This window comes from Coturnix japonica, chromosome Z (genome assembly GCF_001577835.2).
Source record: "Coturnix japonica isolate 7356 chromosome Z, Coturnix japonica 2.1, whole genome shotgun sequence".
Taxonomy (NCBI): domain Eukaryota; kingdom Metazoa; phylum Chordata; class Aves; order Galliformes; family Phasianidae; genus Coturnix; species Coturnix japonica.
This window is the reverse complement of record NC_029547.1, coordinates 38,493,422-38,510,012: the sequence shown is the minus strand read 5'-3', so window position 1 is coordinate 38,510,012 and position 16,591 is coordinate 38,493,422. Positions and strand designations below refer to the sequence as shown.

The 16,591-nt window shown below is 39.9% G+C and overlaps 1 protein-coding gene across 2 annotated transcripts in view; it reads right to left on the bottom strand.

Annotated features, from left to right (window-relative positions):
• The window catches only part of LRRC2 (leucine rich repeat containing 2), a 70,725-nt gene extending 55,257 nt beyond the window's left edge, over positions 1 to 15,468 (bottom strand). Inside the window, exons 1-2 of one of the 2 annotated variants that reach the window (XM_015849336.2) lie at positions 15,360 to 15,468; positions 6,206 to 6,351 (exon numbers count right to left, since the gene is read on the bottom strand). In XM_015849336.2, coding sequence (XP_015704822.1) covers positions 6,206 to 6,330 — 125 coding nt within the window. In that variant the 5' untranslated portion in view covers positions 6,331 to 6,351; positions 15,360 to 15,468. Of the gene's footprint in view, positions 1 to 6,205; positions 6,352 to 14,024; positions 14,047 to 15,359 lie in introns of those variants that run through there. The other variant, XM_015849337.1, reaches the window with a different exon arrangement.
• Between the last annotated feature and the right edge of the window lie 1,123 nt (positions 15,469 to 16,591).

The window sequence follows — 16,591 nt, the reverse complement described above, 5'->3', positions numbered from 1 at the left end:
CTATCTTTGCAACATGTTCAGGTACTGGACAGAGGAATCTGTGTAATTCCATATTGAAAATCTAGATAGCAAAGAACTCTGGCATTTCCACACTCAAATGTTTAATTCCTCGGCCTTCAAGTTTTAGCTTACCTGCTTTTCTTACAGAAGACAAACACGCTGCAGTCCTTCCAAAAATATCTAATAAAGAATAAATTTTCACTCTCTTTCCCTTTTCAAAAACAATAAATTGACAAGAAGAGAAGAAAAATTAATGAGGAAAGTTATTACATCACATCAAGTTACTTCAATAGCATTCAGGATTTCAGGAAGCAATATGAAATTGTTCACCATCATTAGAATCTAAGGAATGAAACAGAAAACAATGCTTTAATACACACTTCTTTCCCTAATATGGACTTCCATAAGCACACAGATAATCACTGAACTGACATTTTCTTTGTAATAGCACATGTTTTATATTCTACAGAGTGGGCATGTCTAGTGGGAGGCCATAAGTAAAATTACTTAAAATTTTAAAATTTACTTAAACGTAAGTAAAATTACGTAAGTAAATTACTCTTCCACAACAAAGTTCTGTTTGTCTCCTTTTGTGTACTCATTGATTTAGATGCACGTTTTAGAAATAGGCATCCTTAAACAATAGTATTCCTATGGCCCTATAAAACCAAAGGAGAGATAAGGGACTGGATTAATTCCACCCAAAGCAGTATGATACTAATAACAGTGATCTAATGCCAGGTGCCAGAATAGCACCTCTCCTATGAAGACAAGCTGAGATATCTGGGGCTATTTAGCCTGGTAATGAGAATGGAGCCACTATAGTGGCCTCCCAGTATTTAAGGGAAAGTGCTTGAAGGAAAGATTGAGGGAGCTCTATCAGAGAGCATAGTGATAAGACAAGCAGTAATGGTTTTAAACTGAAGATCTGCAACAAGACACAGCACTGTGTGCAAATTACAAACTAGTAGAAGAACACACAGATCTTTCCTGAGTGCTTTGAATGTGCTTTGAACTCTGCATTGTGTCCCAAATTCACCACAGAAAGTTGATGCAGTAAAATAACTGAATGAATTTGAATATAATTTGTGCAAGAGAGCAGAAAAGTCCATGAAGCTTTACCCCTTTAGTTGAAAAGGTACTGAAAAATAACCACAGTTGAAAAGAGAAAGGAGAAGGTTTTTTTGTTGTTTTTTTTTTTAAAATGGAAAACTCAGTTTAGAATAAGAAATTTAGTCTTAACATGCTCCACTAACAAAAATGGTGAGAGCTGAAATCAGATTTCTCAGAGCATAGAAAGTTGCCCTCTTTCCCTCTTCCATACATAAAGTCCCCTTTCTGGTTTCCTTTTGTATTAGTGAATTTAGAATTTCTGCACCACAGGAAAACAAAATCCAAAGAAAACAAGGACAAGGATGTTAATGTTGGAACTGACCTCTCATCAGTCCCACAGATTAATGCATGGACAGTTAGAAGTTACACAGTCTAACCATAATATTCGTTTCAGTAAGAAGGCTGCAGTGGCACCCAGAGAAACACTGGATGACATAGACAGAGGTAATATAGAAGTCTTCTGCTCTACCTGCTACATAACAAAAGGAAATCTGGGGAAAATATGGGCCCTCTGCTGAATGAAGTGGGAGACCTATTTACACAGGGCAATTAAAAGACTAAGGTACTGAATGCCTTCATTGCCTCAGACTTTGTCAGGAAGACAAGACTCCAGGAAGGTCCCAGATCTGGATAAAGGAAAATGTACATTTGGCAGAATGGGATCAGGTCAGGGAAAACTTTAGCAAACTAGGCACACATAAACCCAAGTCCTAAAGAAGTTTGCGGATGTTGTGAAGCCACTCAGCAATTTGTGGTCAGTCATGGCAAGTGGGAGAAGTGCACAAAGAGTCGATGAAAATAAATGTCGCTCCAACCTTCACAAATGCCAAGAAGGAGGCCTAGGGAACTAGGCCAGTCATCCTGACCTTGATCTTTGAGTAGGTGATGGAATAGATGGTACTAGAAAGCATCCAGTTGGAGGCCAGTCAAAAGTTGGTGTTCTCCAGGGCTCAGTATTGACTCCTGTTCTCTTTAATACATTTAGCAGTGATGTGAATGAGGGTATTAAGCTGCATCCACAATAAGTTTGCAGACAACAAGAAGTCAAGCAAAAATGTTGTACTGCTTGGGGATAAGAAGGCTCTACAGGGGAATATTAATGGGCTGGACCAATGGGCCAAAACAGTTCTTCAACAAGGCTAAAAGCCAGATTCTGAACTTGGGTCACAAACAAGTAAATGCAATGCTACAGACTGGAGGAAGAGTGGCTTTAAAGCTGCCTGGTGGGAAAGGAGCTGGATTTGCAGCTTGATAGGCAGCAGAAATACACGCCAGCATTGTGCTCAGGTGACCAAGAAAGCCAGCACCATCCTGGCTTGTATCAGAAATAGTGTGGCTAGCAAGACTAAGGAGATGATTGCAACCCTGTGTTCAACTCTGGTGAGGCCACATCTTGAATACTGTGCTCAGTTTTGGGCATCTCACTAGAAGCAAGACTTCAAGATACTGGAGCATGCTCCAAGAAGGGCCACAAAGACAGCACCAGGTCTAGAGGGCAAGTCTTACGAGGAGCAACTGTGGGAACTGGAGTTATTTAGCCTAAAGAAAGGGAGGCTTAGGGGAGATATTATTGCTCTCCATAACTACCTCAAAGGAGACTGAGAGGAGATCGAGGCAGGGGTCAGTCTCTTTTCCCAAGGAAAATCAGTAGGACAAGAGGAAATGAACATAAGTTGCACAAAGGAAGGCGTAGGATGGATATTAGGAAAAAGTATTCACTGGAAGGGTTGTAAAGCATTGGAACAGGCTCTCCAAGGAAATGGTTGAGTCATCATCCCTGGATAATATTTAAAAGACTCGTAGATGTAGTGCTTACAGGCATGGTTTAGTGATAGACTTGTCAGTGCTGTGTTAATGATTCTATCTGATGATGTTAGAGATCCTTTTCAATGTAAGTGATCTTAAAATTCTGTAATTTCCAGGCATACAGAGGAGAAGAAAATCATCAGGAGTTTGGATTCACCAAGGGAAGTTAATGTCAGACCAACCCACCAAGTTTCTATGATGAAGTGGCCAGCCCAGTAGATGAGGGGAGAAAAGCTGTTGTTTTCCTGGACTTCAGTAAGGCCTATGACACCCTCCCACATAAGATCCTAATAGATAAGCTGTTGAAATATGAGCTGGATATGAGTAGCAGTGAAGTGGATCAAAAACTGTTCAGTTCCCTATGTGCCTTGGCATTTCTGATCCCATTTCTAAAGTTCCAGAAAGCACCCCAGTGCTCTTCCCAGGCCTTACTGATACCTTTTGTTCTATCTTTTTTTCATTCAGAAGCAATTGCACATGTCTATTTATTTCACTTATTTTGTTTCTCTTGCATCTCAATAAAAGATTTAACATAGTACATAGTATTTTTATGAACATGCTTTCATGAATTCCATATTAAAAACTGCAATTCCATTATAGCATACAAGGAATAGAAGGGTGCAAAATGTATTATTTTTCTCTTCAAATTCAATATGCACAGTAGACAACTGAAATACACCAAAAGTACACTAGAGCCTACCTTGGAAACACCAGAGACAACTGAAACACAACCATAGTTCACTCTAAACTTCTCTTAAAATCTTTGAGGAAAATTGGAATGAAATCAAGAAAACAAACCAAAAAGAAGAAAAATTGAATTATCTGACAATGCTTAGCATATAGCAATACTATTGGATAACACTGCATTCTGGTTCAAGTATTGAGAGACCAACCAGAGGCGAAGCACTGCAGGATCTGGTGCTCACCAATGCAGAGGCGATCATTAAAGGCATTAAGATTGGACGCAGCCTAGGCTGCAGTGACCATGTCCTGGTTGAGTTTGTGATCTTGAGGAATGTGGGCCAGGGTAAGAGTGGGGTCAGGACACTGATATTTGGAAGAGCAAACTTTAAGCTTTTTCCTCTTCTCTGTTAAGGAGTTGTTGGATGAAATCTCCTGGAAAGGTGTTCTTAGGGACAAAGGAGTGGAGAAAAGCTGGCTACTCCTTAAGGATGCCTTTCTGAGAGCACAAGAGCTCTCTGTCCCTCAGAATAAGAAAGTGGGCAGGGGAGGCAGGAAACTGGCATGGCTTGGCAAGGACCTGCTGGTCAAACTGAGGGAAAAGAAGAGATTGTACCAGCTGTGGAAACAAGGGGATCTGGGGAGAATACGGGGGTGCTGCCTGGACTTGCAGAGAGGGGATTAGGAAAGCCAAGGCACAGATGGAACTGAACTTGGTGAGGGATGTTAAAAACAAGAAGGGATTCTATAGGTATGTTAGCCAGAAGAGGCAGGCCAAAGAGAGCATACCTCCTTTCGTAACTGAGAAAGTAGAAATGGCTACAGCAGATATGGTGAAAGCTGAGGTACTAGATGAGTTTTTTGTTTCATTCTTCACTGGCAGCCAGGATTCTTGTATTTCTTGTGTCTGTGAAGCTCACATCCCTGGGCCCAGGGGGAACTTGGGGGAGTAAATCCAGGGCAGAGCAATTCTGAGATCACCTCATGAGACCGAATGTGTACATGTCTATGAGGCCAGACAACATGCATCCCAGTGTCCTAAGGAGCTAGTTGATGTGGTCACTCCCCATCATATTTGAAAAATCATGGTTGTTGAGTGAAGTCCCTGGGTACTGGAAAATGGAAACATCACTCCCATTTAAGAGAAAGTGAGGAAGGAGGACCCAGGGAACTACAGGCTGATGCTGAGCCTAACCTCTCTACCTCGAAAGATGATGGAACAGGTCCTCCTGGAAGACATGTTAAGGCACATGAGGGATGAACAGGCGATCTGAGATGGCCAGCGTATCTTTATCAAGGGAGGCTTATGCCTGACCAATCTGCTGGCCTTCTATGATGGAGTGACAATACTGGTGGACAAAGGGAAGGTGACTGATGCCATCTGCCTAGATTTGTGCAAGGCCTTTGACATGGTTCCCCACCACATCCTTATCTCTAAATTGAAGAGATACAGATTAGAGGGGTAGACTATTTGGTGGATAAGGAGTTGGCTGGAAGAATGTAGACAGTGAATGACACTGTGTCCAGGTGGAGGCTGGTGACGTGCAGTGTCCCACAGGGGTCTGTCTTTGGACTAGTATTCATCACCATTTTCATCAGAAACATCAATGACTAGCTCAAGTACACCTTCAGCAGGTTTGCCAGTGTCACCAATCTGAGTGGTGTGCTTAACACCTTAGAAGAAAGGGATGCCATCCAGAAAGACCTCAACAAACTCAAAAGGTCAACCTTATGAGGTTCAACAGAGCAAAGTGTTTTGCACTTGAGTCAGAGCAATCCGGGATACATATACAGACTGGAAGAATAACTCCTCGACATTAGCTCTGCAGAGAAGGACCTGAAGGTCCTGCTGGATGAAAAACTGAATGTGAGCCAGCAGTGTGCTCTTGCAGCTCAGAAGGCCAATGGTATCCTGGGCTCCATCAGAAGAGGGGTGGCCAGCAGGGACAGGGAGGTGATTGTCCCCCTCTACTCCGCCCTTGAGAGGCCCCATCTGGAATACTGCATCCAGGTCTGGGGCCACCCATACAGAAAAGATGAGGAGCTGTTGGAGGGTCTGGAGGGGGACCAGAAAGATGATGATAGGACTGAAGCACCTCCCCTGTGAGGACAGGCTGAGGGAGCTGGGCTTGTTCAGCCTGAAGAAGAGAAGGCTGCAAGGAGATCTCATGGTAAACTTCCAGTATTTAAAAGGGGATTATGAAAAGGAGGGAATTCAACTTATTACTTTTTATATAACTTATTATATAATAACTTACTGTTATGGGTAGGTAGTGATAGAACACGGGAGAATGGTTTAAAACACAAGGGGGGAAGGTTTAGACTGGATGTCAGGGTAAGATCTTTACAGAGGGAGTGGTGAGGTGCTGGAGCAGACTGCCCAGTGATGTTGCGGATGCTCCCTCCCTGGAGGTGTTCAAGACCAGGTTGGATGGGGTCCTGGGCAGCCTGTTCTAGTACCAGATCTGGAGCTTGGTGGCCCTGCCTGTGACAGGGTGGTTGCAACTGGATGATCCCTGGGGTCTCTTCCAGCCCAAGCCATTCTGTGATTCTATGATAACATTAATGAATTTAATTAAAAAGAATGACAGGATTGTTGACTTACTTCTCTAATGAGCTTTTTTCTAATCTTTCTTTCTCTTTTTTCTGACGTTCTCTGTTCTTCTTGACTCGAGCCTCCCAGAGTCCTCTTATGAGAGAAAAGTCAAATATTATCACCTGATGCCCCATACTGTTGACATTAAGCTTCTCCTGCAAGAACAAGCCATCATGAACACTTAATGTGAGCATTAAGAAAAAACAAGGAACAGTAGCATCATGTTTCATTAAACTTACCTGAGAGAAAAGGAATCCAAAATAATGTTAGCATAATGTGCTGTCTACCTTATATATATTTTTTCTAGGGTTTTGTGCCCACAGTTATCAATGTAGCATAGAAGGGATTTATATACAAAATCAACTACAGATTGGAGCTAAATGTTGAATTTTCTGGAGCCCTTGCACTTTTCTCTTTCAAAAATAAAGACACAGTTGCAAAGAGTTACCTATCTGATGAAAATAATCTGAATGATTTAGTGTTTTTTGCAACCTATGTAACTAGCATTATAAGAACTAACAAATTATGATTTATTAATCATAAATTGTGCAATTTGGGTTCCCACTGTATTGATCTTTATGCATCCACATTAATCCTGCCACACAATAGTTGTGTCCATAAACATATCCTTACCTGTGAAAGGTGTTAAAACACCTACCTATAATATATGGCGAAAGATTAACCACTGTTGAAGTAAGTTAGTGTTTGTGAACACATGATCCCCATTTATATGGGCATGTAGAGTTTCCTTCCAGCAGTTCAGGGTATCAAAGTATTAGGTTTTGAGACCATCTTTTAATGTGCAGTTGAAAACTGTGCAGAACAAGAGGTTAGTTCATCAATCTTTCTCTGTTGAATTGCAAATGGTATCCTGGGCTCCATCAGGAGAGGGGTGGCCAGTGGGGATAGGGAAGTGATTATCCCTCTCTGCTCTGCTCTTGTGAGGCCCTATCTGGAACACTGTGTCCAGGTATGGAGCCCTCAGTACAAGAAAGAAAGACACAGAGCTGTTGGAGAGGGTCCAGAGGAGGGCCACAAGGATGGTCAGGGGGCTGGAGCACCTGCCCTATGAGGACAGGATGAGGGAGTTGGGCTTGTTCAACCAGGAGAAAAGGAGGCTGCAGGGTGACCTCATTGCAGCCTTTCAGTACCTGAACGGTACCTATAATCAGAAGGGGTGTAAACTCTTTGAAAGGGCCAATAGTGGTAGGACAAGGGGAAATGGTTTTAAGTTGAAAGAGGGAAGATTTAGGTTGGATATTAGGGGGAAGATCTTTACTAGGCGAGGTTCTGGAACAGGTTGCCCAGGGATGTTGTGGATGCCCTGTCCCTGGAGGTGTTCAAGGCCAGGTTGGACAGGGCCCTGGGCAACCTGATCTAGTAAAGGTGTATGTTTGGTGGCCCTGCTAGGCAGGGGGGCTGAAACTACATGATCCTTGAGGTCCCTTCCAACCCAGGTCATTCTGTGATTCTGTGATTCTGTGATTCTGTGATATATATATTAACCTATGATTCCAAAGGGCATATTCTGTTGTGTTCTATATGGTGTTTTTAAAATTAACAGAATGCTGAGCTTGATGATTCCTGAAATACATTTCCTCTGAGTTCAATTCATAGAGCTTCCCCAAAGGTCAAAGAAATACTAGATTCAGTGCATTACACACTACTGAAAGAAATCTCAGTCTTCATTGACAAACAGTGCTTCAGGACTAAGGTTAATTTCCTTGATACACTTCTGTCATGGAAGTGCTCTGTAGCCTGATTATGAAAACTACTCCCTATTGAAGCTTCAGTTTTATGCTCCTTTAATAATAAACAATTGTGAGAAAATGAAAATTCATTCAATTTACATAAACATTCAAGTTTATGTAAAATGACAAAGACTCCCAAAATGGAGATTCTAAAGCAAGAATGGACTGAAGTGTTTGCAAAATAGCCTGCACTGAAATCCAGGTATTTAGCTGTAGAAAAAGATCCATTTCAGAGTAAATTCTTACAAAGCATAACACAGTTTTTGATCTCTCAAATAATTAAAATGAGAAATATAAATAACATTGTTGTGGATTCTTGTCCCCACAGATCATCTACCCATACTGTCACAGTTTTATGATTTTTATTATCAGTAGTCCACATCATAACATCATGTAGATCCCTGGGAATTCAAGAGTTAATTCTCCAGTTCTGTGAATTGTTGATAGTTCAGGATACACCTGTATCCTGAGAAGAAGAACTACATATCCCAGAGGTCTTTTTACTGTTCTGTTTCCTGTTTCTGTTTGGAGGGAAAGATAAAACTGTTTGCAAAGGTTGCTCCTTTTCCCTTTCTGTTCATCTCTGCAGTGTGTGCGCTCTCTAGCCTGGTTTCACTGTATTTCGCACAGTGACTGATCCTAATTTTCCTGAGAATAAAGAACACTAGCACTTCTGTTTCTGCAAAAATTTGTCCACTAAACAGTATGTGTTTTAGTAATGTTAATGTATGCCTTCCATCATCTCTACCTGAAGTAAATTTATTAGAATTGCAGGGAATTTTTGTTCCTCTGGTTTCTGAAGTTTTTTCAATGAATGAGTTACTACAGGCAAATGCTGTTCTCTCAGTATAAAGAAACCTGAAGATGTGAACACCTCTGTTAGCTTAAATCATGCCACTGTTATTTGGACTGGAGAAACAAAAGTGTCCTGCATTGAAACACTTGCATGTGATTGCTTGCGTGATCACCTTCAGCATTAGATTAGGGCCTTTGTTTTTTGGGTACTCTCATTCTATTTAATGTATTAATTTCAATTCCAATTATTTAGTATTATCTTGCATTATCTTGCATTCCAATATCTTATTTAGTAAATTAACTGTCTTCCTCAGATCATTACCACTGTTTTGTTTCATTCCCCTTTCCCAATTCCCACTTTCCTGGGACCTGGGTCCATGGGTAGCCCTGCCACATCAGACATGGAACCAAACTGGCCCATAAACCATTGACACCAAATTACTAGGTAGATGTAATGAATGAACTAGGAAACAAGCTGTACTTACACTTTCATTTCAAAGGTACAGTAGATGTGTTATTTAGGGATTTAGGGAGTGGCACCAGCAAACCTGCATGATTCCTGCAATACTGCAAACTGCAGTATTGCTGTCTTTTCCCTTGGTAACTCCAGTTTTCAAGTCTCTGAATCAGGAGCAGTTCTGCTGAATTTTAGCCTCAGTGCATCAATGAACTTTAAAGCATGCCTTTCACAGCAGAGGCCAGTTGTGTTTTATGACTTGTACAGTGCTGTAACTAAGTGTGCTTAGCTGTGCATTTAAGTGAGCATTTGACAAGCTCAAATGCAAAAAACAAACAAATAAACAAACAAAACGTTATGGTACTACCAAGTGAAAATCAAACCTATCTCTAGCACAATCTTATAATTATTTCATAATAGAGTTATGCAAAACAAAACAAAAAAAAAAAAAAAAAAAAAGAAGCCTTTACAACTGATGTTTCAGATATGAAAACTGTTTATCCTCTGTCATAGCACAAGTATAACAAGTATAAAATATAAGATGGGAAAGCCATCTTATGTGCACAAATGGGAATACTTAAAACCTCCCCTATGAGGACAGGCTGAGGGAGCAGGGCTTGTTCAGACTGGAGAAAAGAAGGCTGCGGAGTGACCTCATTGCAGCCTTTCAGTACCTGAAGGCAACCTATATCCAGGAGGGGAGTAAACTCTTTGAAAGGGCAGATAATAGCAGGACAAGGGGAAATGGTTTTAAGTTGCAAGAGGGAAGATTTAGGTTGGATGTAAGGGGGAAGTTCTTTACTAGGAGAGTGGTGAGGTCCTGGAACAGACTGCCCAGGGACCTTGTGGATGCCCCATCCCTGGAGGTGTTCAAGGCCAGGTTGGACAGGGTCCTGGGCGACCTGATCTAGTAAAAATGGAAGTTTGGTGGTCCTGCCAGGCAGGGAGGTTGGAGCTTCATGATCCTTGAGGTCCCTTCAAACCTGGGACAACCTGGAATCACTAGTGAGAATGCAGGCCTCGCAACACTTTTTTTCATTAAATGCAGCTACATCATGTACCAATGACTTCTGTCAAGTTTAGTCCTTCAAAAAATGCTAAACCACTGTGAACAAGTCTTATAAAATAGAATTTTGAAGGTTTCTAAAAATAATTGCTTCCACCAAGATAAAAGTACTTTTTAAAACTTTGTTTAAGGTTAGGTTTTGTTAGATGTCACTATTATTATACCACTCATGATCTTAAAAATAAATAAATAAAATAAAGAACAAAACTCCACTGAAATATCTGCTGATAGCTGAGAAAGCAACATGCCCTTTCCTTTACAAGATATTTTCAAGATTTCTGCTATTCTCAGACCTTCTGATATCATTTTCTTTTCCAGGCTCTAAGTCCTTCACGTGGGGCTATTTATTATCTGTCTTTCTGTTATAATACTGAGGAAGAAGGGGAAAATATTTTCCCCTCTGCATTTTGCCTCTTTTTTCTTCACCTCTCTTTAATACATAACACATAAAGGAACAATATATTCTGAGCCAGAAAACACTTTCATGTCCTCTGGAAGACACACAGTGTGCATTAAAACAAATTTTGCAGATGTACACCAAGAAAGGTTCCTGCCTGTCTGCCTTATTTGTCATCACTGTAAGACTACTCCAAATGCTGGCACAGAGTTACTGGTAAGAGATCGATATTTCTGTAAGATAAAGTCTTCTTTACCTTAGTATGGCTTTATATCCACTATCTTTGCTGTTGATAAAGCTTGTTTATATTTACAAGCACTAAAAAATTATGCAGAAAGTAAGTTTATAACTTATCTGGTACTGGCTGCAGAAAATAGACAAGTTACAAACCTGTTAATAATAGTGTATTGAGAATTATGACCTTATTCTCAGTTGAATGGTTTGAATGGTTTATCTATAATTGGATGTACCTTTTAAAAATTGTTTTAATCTGTTATCACCTAAAATAAAACACTCTCCTCATCTGTCTGAACCACGAAACATCAGCAAGGACTTCCTCCTCACAGTAGCCGCAGTCATTCTGCAGGATCTAACTCATTTTAATAGAACAATTCATAGCTCAGTGTTTTGGTAGGGCTATTGCGGGAGCTGAACTGCTGAGAGACATTGAAGTGGCAGGTGAGCACTCAAGCTCTGCTGGAACTAGATGGCCTTAATCAACACAAAGTCTGAATGAATTCCATAAGTACTTTATTTCCTTGACTTGTTCCCCGCTTTACTGTCTGCCAGGTTAAGTCTTCTGTTCTTTATTAAGACACTGATTTATTAGAGACTCAAGATGGAGAAGTTCATGTGATTTTTATTCACAAACTGGATTAGACTGCAAGGCATTGGGATTTGTCTTCAATTATAAAACCAGATACAAGAGGGATGCAGCTAGGAGGTAAGAGGCGTCCATCAAAACTCCTGAAGACTATTCTGTTCAAATTGAACACAGCCACAAATAAGATCTGAAGACAGCATATGCCAAGACATAACTAGGTGGTTGACAGCTTAATGCTATCTTCCCTGGGTAACAGCTACATCTTTAATCTGCTGGAGATTGTCAGTTCACCTTTCTTATATAACATTCTATAAATGTTCTTTCAGTTTTACAAATTATTAGTGAAATATATCACAGAAGAAGGGCTTTTCAGCAATATAATGTGTGGGAGATACAAAAGCAGTGTCTCCCATTGTATAGTGCTGGCCTATGACACAAGATGCAGATGTTAGTGATGTGGCAGTAGAGGTTGTACCTTCCCACCAATAATCCTTTACATTTTCTCACCATGTAAGTGATGGCAGCCTGACAAAACGTTGTCTGACATGGATGTGCAGATTATATCCTAGGTAACTCAGATGTGGTAGTGGTAAGAAATTCACTTTTTATCAAGGGTACTTTTTAAAAATACGTTGACTAAATGGTAAAGATTTGTGATACAGACTCTTCAAGCATTCCACCAAGGCAAAAAGAAAGATCAGGGTGAATCCTGATATCTCCTTCAGGCTTGAAGACAAACTTAAATGATTACATCTGCAGTTCTTTGTTTTCTCACAGATTTTCTTCTGCTTGTACCAACACAGTGAATTTACAGTGAAGACACTGGAAACACAGCAATGCAAAATTAGCATCCGAAGTTTGAGCCAAGCCCAGCTACTGTAGTCAATGCTTATTATTACAGGCAGTGATGAATAATAAACATATAATAAACACTAGATTTACAGGTAAATTTGTAGCTAAACTCTCCAAATATGCAGATTTAATAGTCTGTAGGGATCAAAGTTGGTTTGTATTTCAGATCACATATTGCATGCATGTGTGGGGAGCATGTAGGCAAGGATCACAGCAGTTCCCAGTCTCCCTAGAGGCACTGGCCTGTAAAGATCCCCAAAATACTGCTACACTGCAGAATAAATATAAGTGGAAAGGGATAAGCTGCTTCAGGCTGGAGAAAGTCATCCTGACACTTGGACACAAGCCCAGATGTTTGGGGAGTTTGAAATGTTCCCTCCTGCTCCCTCAAGAGCACATTCTAAGCCAGCCAGCTCCTAGACAAGCAAACAAAGACAGTGACACTTCCAAACTACTAATTAGTCCAGCTTTCACTGAAGTATATTTCAGAGATCAGTGTTTTTCCATATCACAGGGCTTAATCCTAAATGGTCTAATAAATCAAGTTAATTTTGAGTTTTCTACTCGTATAAGTGTTTAAAAATAAAAATTTAATTAAAAAAATAACTTTTTTCCCCCCCCCCCCCCCCCCCCCACAAAAAAAAAAAAAAAAAAAAAAAAAAAAAAAGCCCTTCTGTATTGTTTCTATACCACAGCTAATAAAGCTAAGAAGATTTCATGTTTAAATGTATTCATTGATCTTCAGGTAGGAATAACTATGAATATCAATAAATTAAAACGGTATATGAATACAGACATGTAATGGCTGAGGTTGGCTCCTACACATTTTTATATGTCTTTGTTCAGCTCTGCAGCACAATTATTGACATTTTTCATTAATTGGTTTGTATTCTAGTTGTAAGTGAATCAGTCTCACAGATTTTATCACTGCGTTCTTCACATCTTGATTTTCAGACAGTTTTTCACAAGGTTATTCATTAATTAGGTCTTTAAAGATGTATTAATTAGCAGCTGAAATACAATATTCCTTGTACTTTCTCAACTCTTGAGGCACAAATATGTTTGCCATCAAGCATGATAGATGTTATATTTGCAAGGCAATTTATTACAGATGTACTCCCTCGCACTTCAGCGAGCAAACAAATTATTCAAAGCAATTGTTCCACTGACAATGTAAATAACAAAACACTGGACTGATTTCTGTGACAGAAATCCCTTCTTTATTTTTTCATGGAGCATTACTGAAGAGAAATATAGTACTCATAGGATTAAGAGGTGTCTGATGTATTTGAAATGGAGTTATATTTTAAGCCATGTCTTGCAAAGGAATGCCAGTGAGCTCAAAATTGTATTACATATTTTGAAAGGTTGTTGAATCTACAAACATAGCTGTAGTCAGCAGGTGGAAAGAACTGTTATAGGCATACCTGGGAAAGCTTGAGTCTCTCCTATTATTAGAGATCCCTCACTTCATTATTTACAAAGATCCACTACAAATAAGGATACAGTGAACAAAATATGGAGACTTTCATATACAATTGGATGGTCTTAATTAACCAGAAACCTGAGAGAAGAGTCTCAGGTTTCTCAGATATGTTCTGTGTCATCAGGTCTTTTAGCAACACCTAATTGACTTATTCATCATAACCATAATGGACTGCAGCCAATCCAGGAAATGGGGCTTTACCTTTACATGTTACCTTTCATGTTCTGGGAACAGCCCATGGAGTTATCTGTATGGATGATAATTTCATAAATACTATTTCAGATTGCTTTTTCTAATTCAGAATAGCCACAGAATGGAGAATAACGAATTTGTATATGATGTCCTTTTGTTCTGTGTCCATTTTCCACACAGTGATCTAACAAGAATCTTGTACTACCTTCTGCATTTTCCCTCACAGAAGCAAAGCAAAAACCCACGACTGACCTCTAACACTTAGCTTTTTAGTCATTTTTCATTTACTCATATGGTGAGTAAAATGCTCATGGACATTTCCTAAACACTTAAATTCCTTTATGCAAGATGATAAGCAAAAACAATTTAGGTAGGAGAATGGGGCTTTTAACTACTTCAGCAGCCAAAGCTTAAGTGGCTCAAACTCCTACTCACATCCAAAAGCTAACAGCTGTACTCTCTAACTCTCCTCACTGACCAAAGATATATCTTTAGACTTTCCCAACAAACTTTCCAAAGCCTCTGGATAGGAGGTACATGTGACAAAGACAGATGGGAATCCTTATTGTAATAGTTCTTCATCCTCTTCCCCTGTCTGAGAAGAGCAAAGTGGATAAAACTCCAGTAGGATCTACCTCTTTGGTGAATAGGTTTTATCCATCATTGGATAAGTTAGCTGCTCACTGAGTTAACTGTTACTAAGAAAATTACTCAGTACCTTAGCCTTGAGAGTTTACATATCAGTGACTGACAGAACTAAATACTCAGTAACAACAACAATAATGACAACATTTAACTTTAAATGATAGGTATTGCTCACAAATGATTTAGCAGATTACATCTTCTATACCATGTTAGATTAGCTGGAGGTGGCCTTAAGAAACAGAACCTCTATAACTCTTTTTAAGTTCCACTCTAAATTTTGACAAAGATAAATGACCGATCTCTCCAAGCATTTTTTTAATTGAAAATCATTCTCACATCAGCATATATCCTTGATACATAATAGCAAGGGTTTATTCCAGCTGAGTCATGAAGTGAGCAAATGTCTGGGAGTCTTGAAAACCTCCTTAAATTATAAATTTTGGATTTGTCACAGATGTAAATCTACTTAGAGAAGTAACGTATGGCATAAGTCTTTTAATCTTTAAAGGCACCTCACAAATATATCATTTCGGATTAATGGTTTACATGTCTGTTTTTTATCCTATACATATTAGCATTTAAAAATCCACAATACAGTAGCAGCAGCAAAGACCTGATAAAGACATTTCAGTTTCACTGTTTCCTAACTTGACCCCACACATCTAAAGAAACACAGTAACCAGCAAAATTGTCACTTACCTGCACTAAAGAACACTAGTGTCCAGAACTCTTCCAAGTACTCTGTGGTTATTTAATTTAGGACACAGAGGTTGTTTATAGCAGCAACGTAGCTCATGACTAGCTAAATTTATTTGAAACCCACGGCGTGACTAGCCCTCCAGATGTACTAATATGCTATATTTATAAAATGATTACATGATCAGAGGTTTTATAGCAGAGACATGAAGAGGATAAAATATCTACACTGCATGACTTGACAGAGGACAAGAAACAGCAGTGTAAAGAGAGCAGCATCTCACTTGCACCCAGGGAAGTATGACAGAGCTAATGATACTCGTGCTTATGTATTTTCCTTGGGAAAGGAGAAACAATAAAAGTACACTGTATTCCTCTGAGACACTCTCTTCTTCCCCATGTCCACACAAGCGTGATAGGTTGAATAGACAGACAGCATCATGGTGCAGTTGTCCTGAGTGAATGATTTATAAAAATACTGCTTTAACTTTTTTTTTTTTTTTTTTTTTTTTCCTTAATTCTTAGTATGGGTGTCTGTATTCCTATGAGTATTGCCTCTGGATAAAATATAACATTGGTTCATAATATTTGTCATGATGCTCTGAGGACTACCAATTCCCTTAGGGCTTCTCAGGGGTTACTGGGTCTGAGGCTTTTCATAGCAGTGGCTTGGCAGGACATGGCAGCCAGGCTAGTCCCATCTCACCAGCCAGAAGCAGGACAGCAAAGGGCTGCACCATCACCAGGCACAAGGATGAAAATGGGACTGAGCCTGGGCCTGGACATGGGCCTGTAAGTGGGCTTGGCTCAGCAGGGCCCTTGGTTGGGTGGGCAAAGCTGTGGGAAGCTGGGGACCATCCCCGCTGTGGCATCACTTGGTCAGGCAGGGGCTGATGGCACTGATGCCTGAAGTGAGTCCAGGGTGGAGGGCATGAAGGATGCTGAACTGCCGTGCTGGGCTTCAAGCATGTGAGAAGCCTCAAGGGAACAGGCAGGGATGGGGAGGACCATTACTGCTATGACATCAGAACTCTGACAATTCAGCCTAAATTATTGAAATCTTCAGAACCATATTTCCTTAATGAAATAAGAGGATTCATACCTAATTAAACATCTTAGTCAAAAAATAACTGGTTTATACCTACAAACAGGCATTTCCATTTGTTTATTATTCATCACTGCCTGTAATAATAAGCATTGACTGCAGCAGCTGGGCTTGGCTCAAACTTCAGATG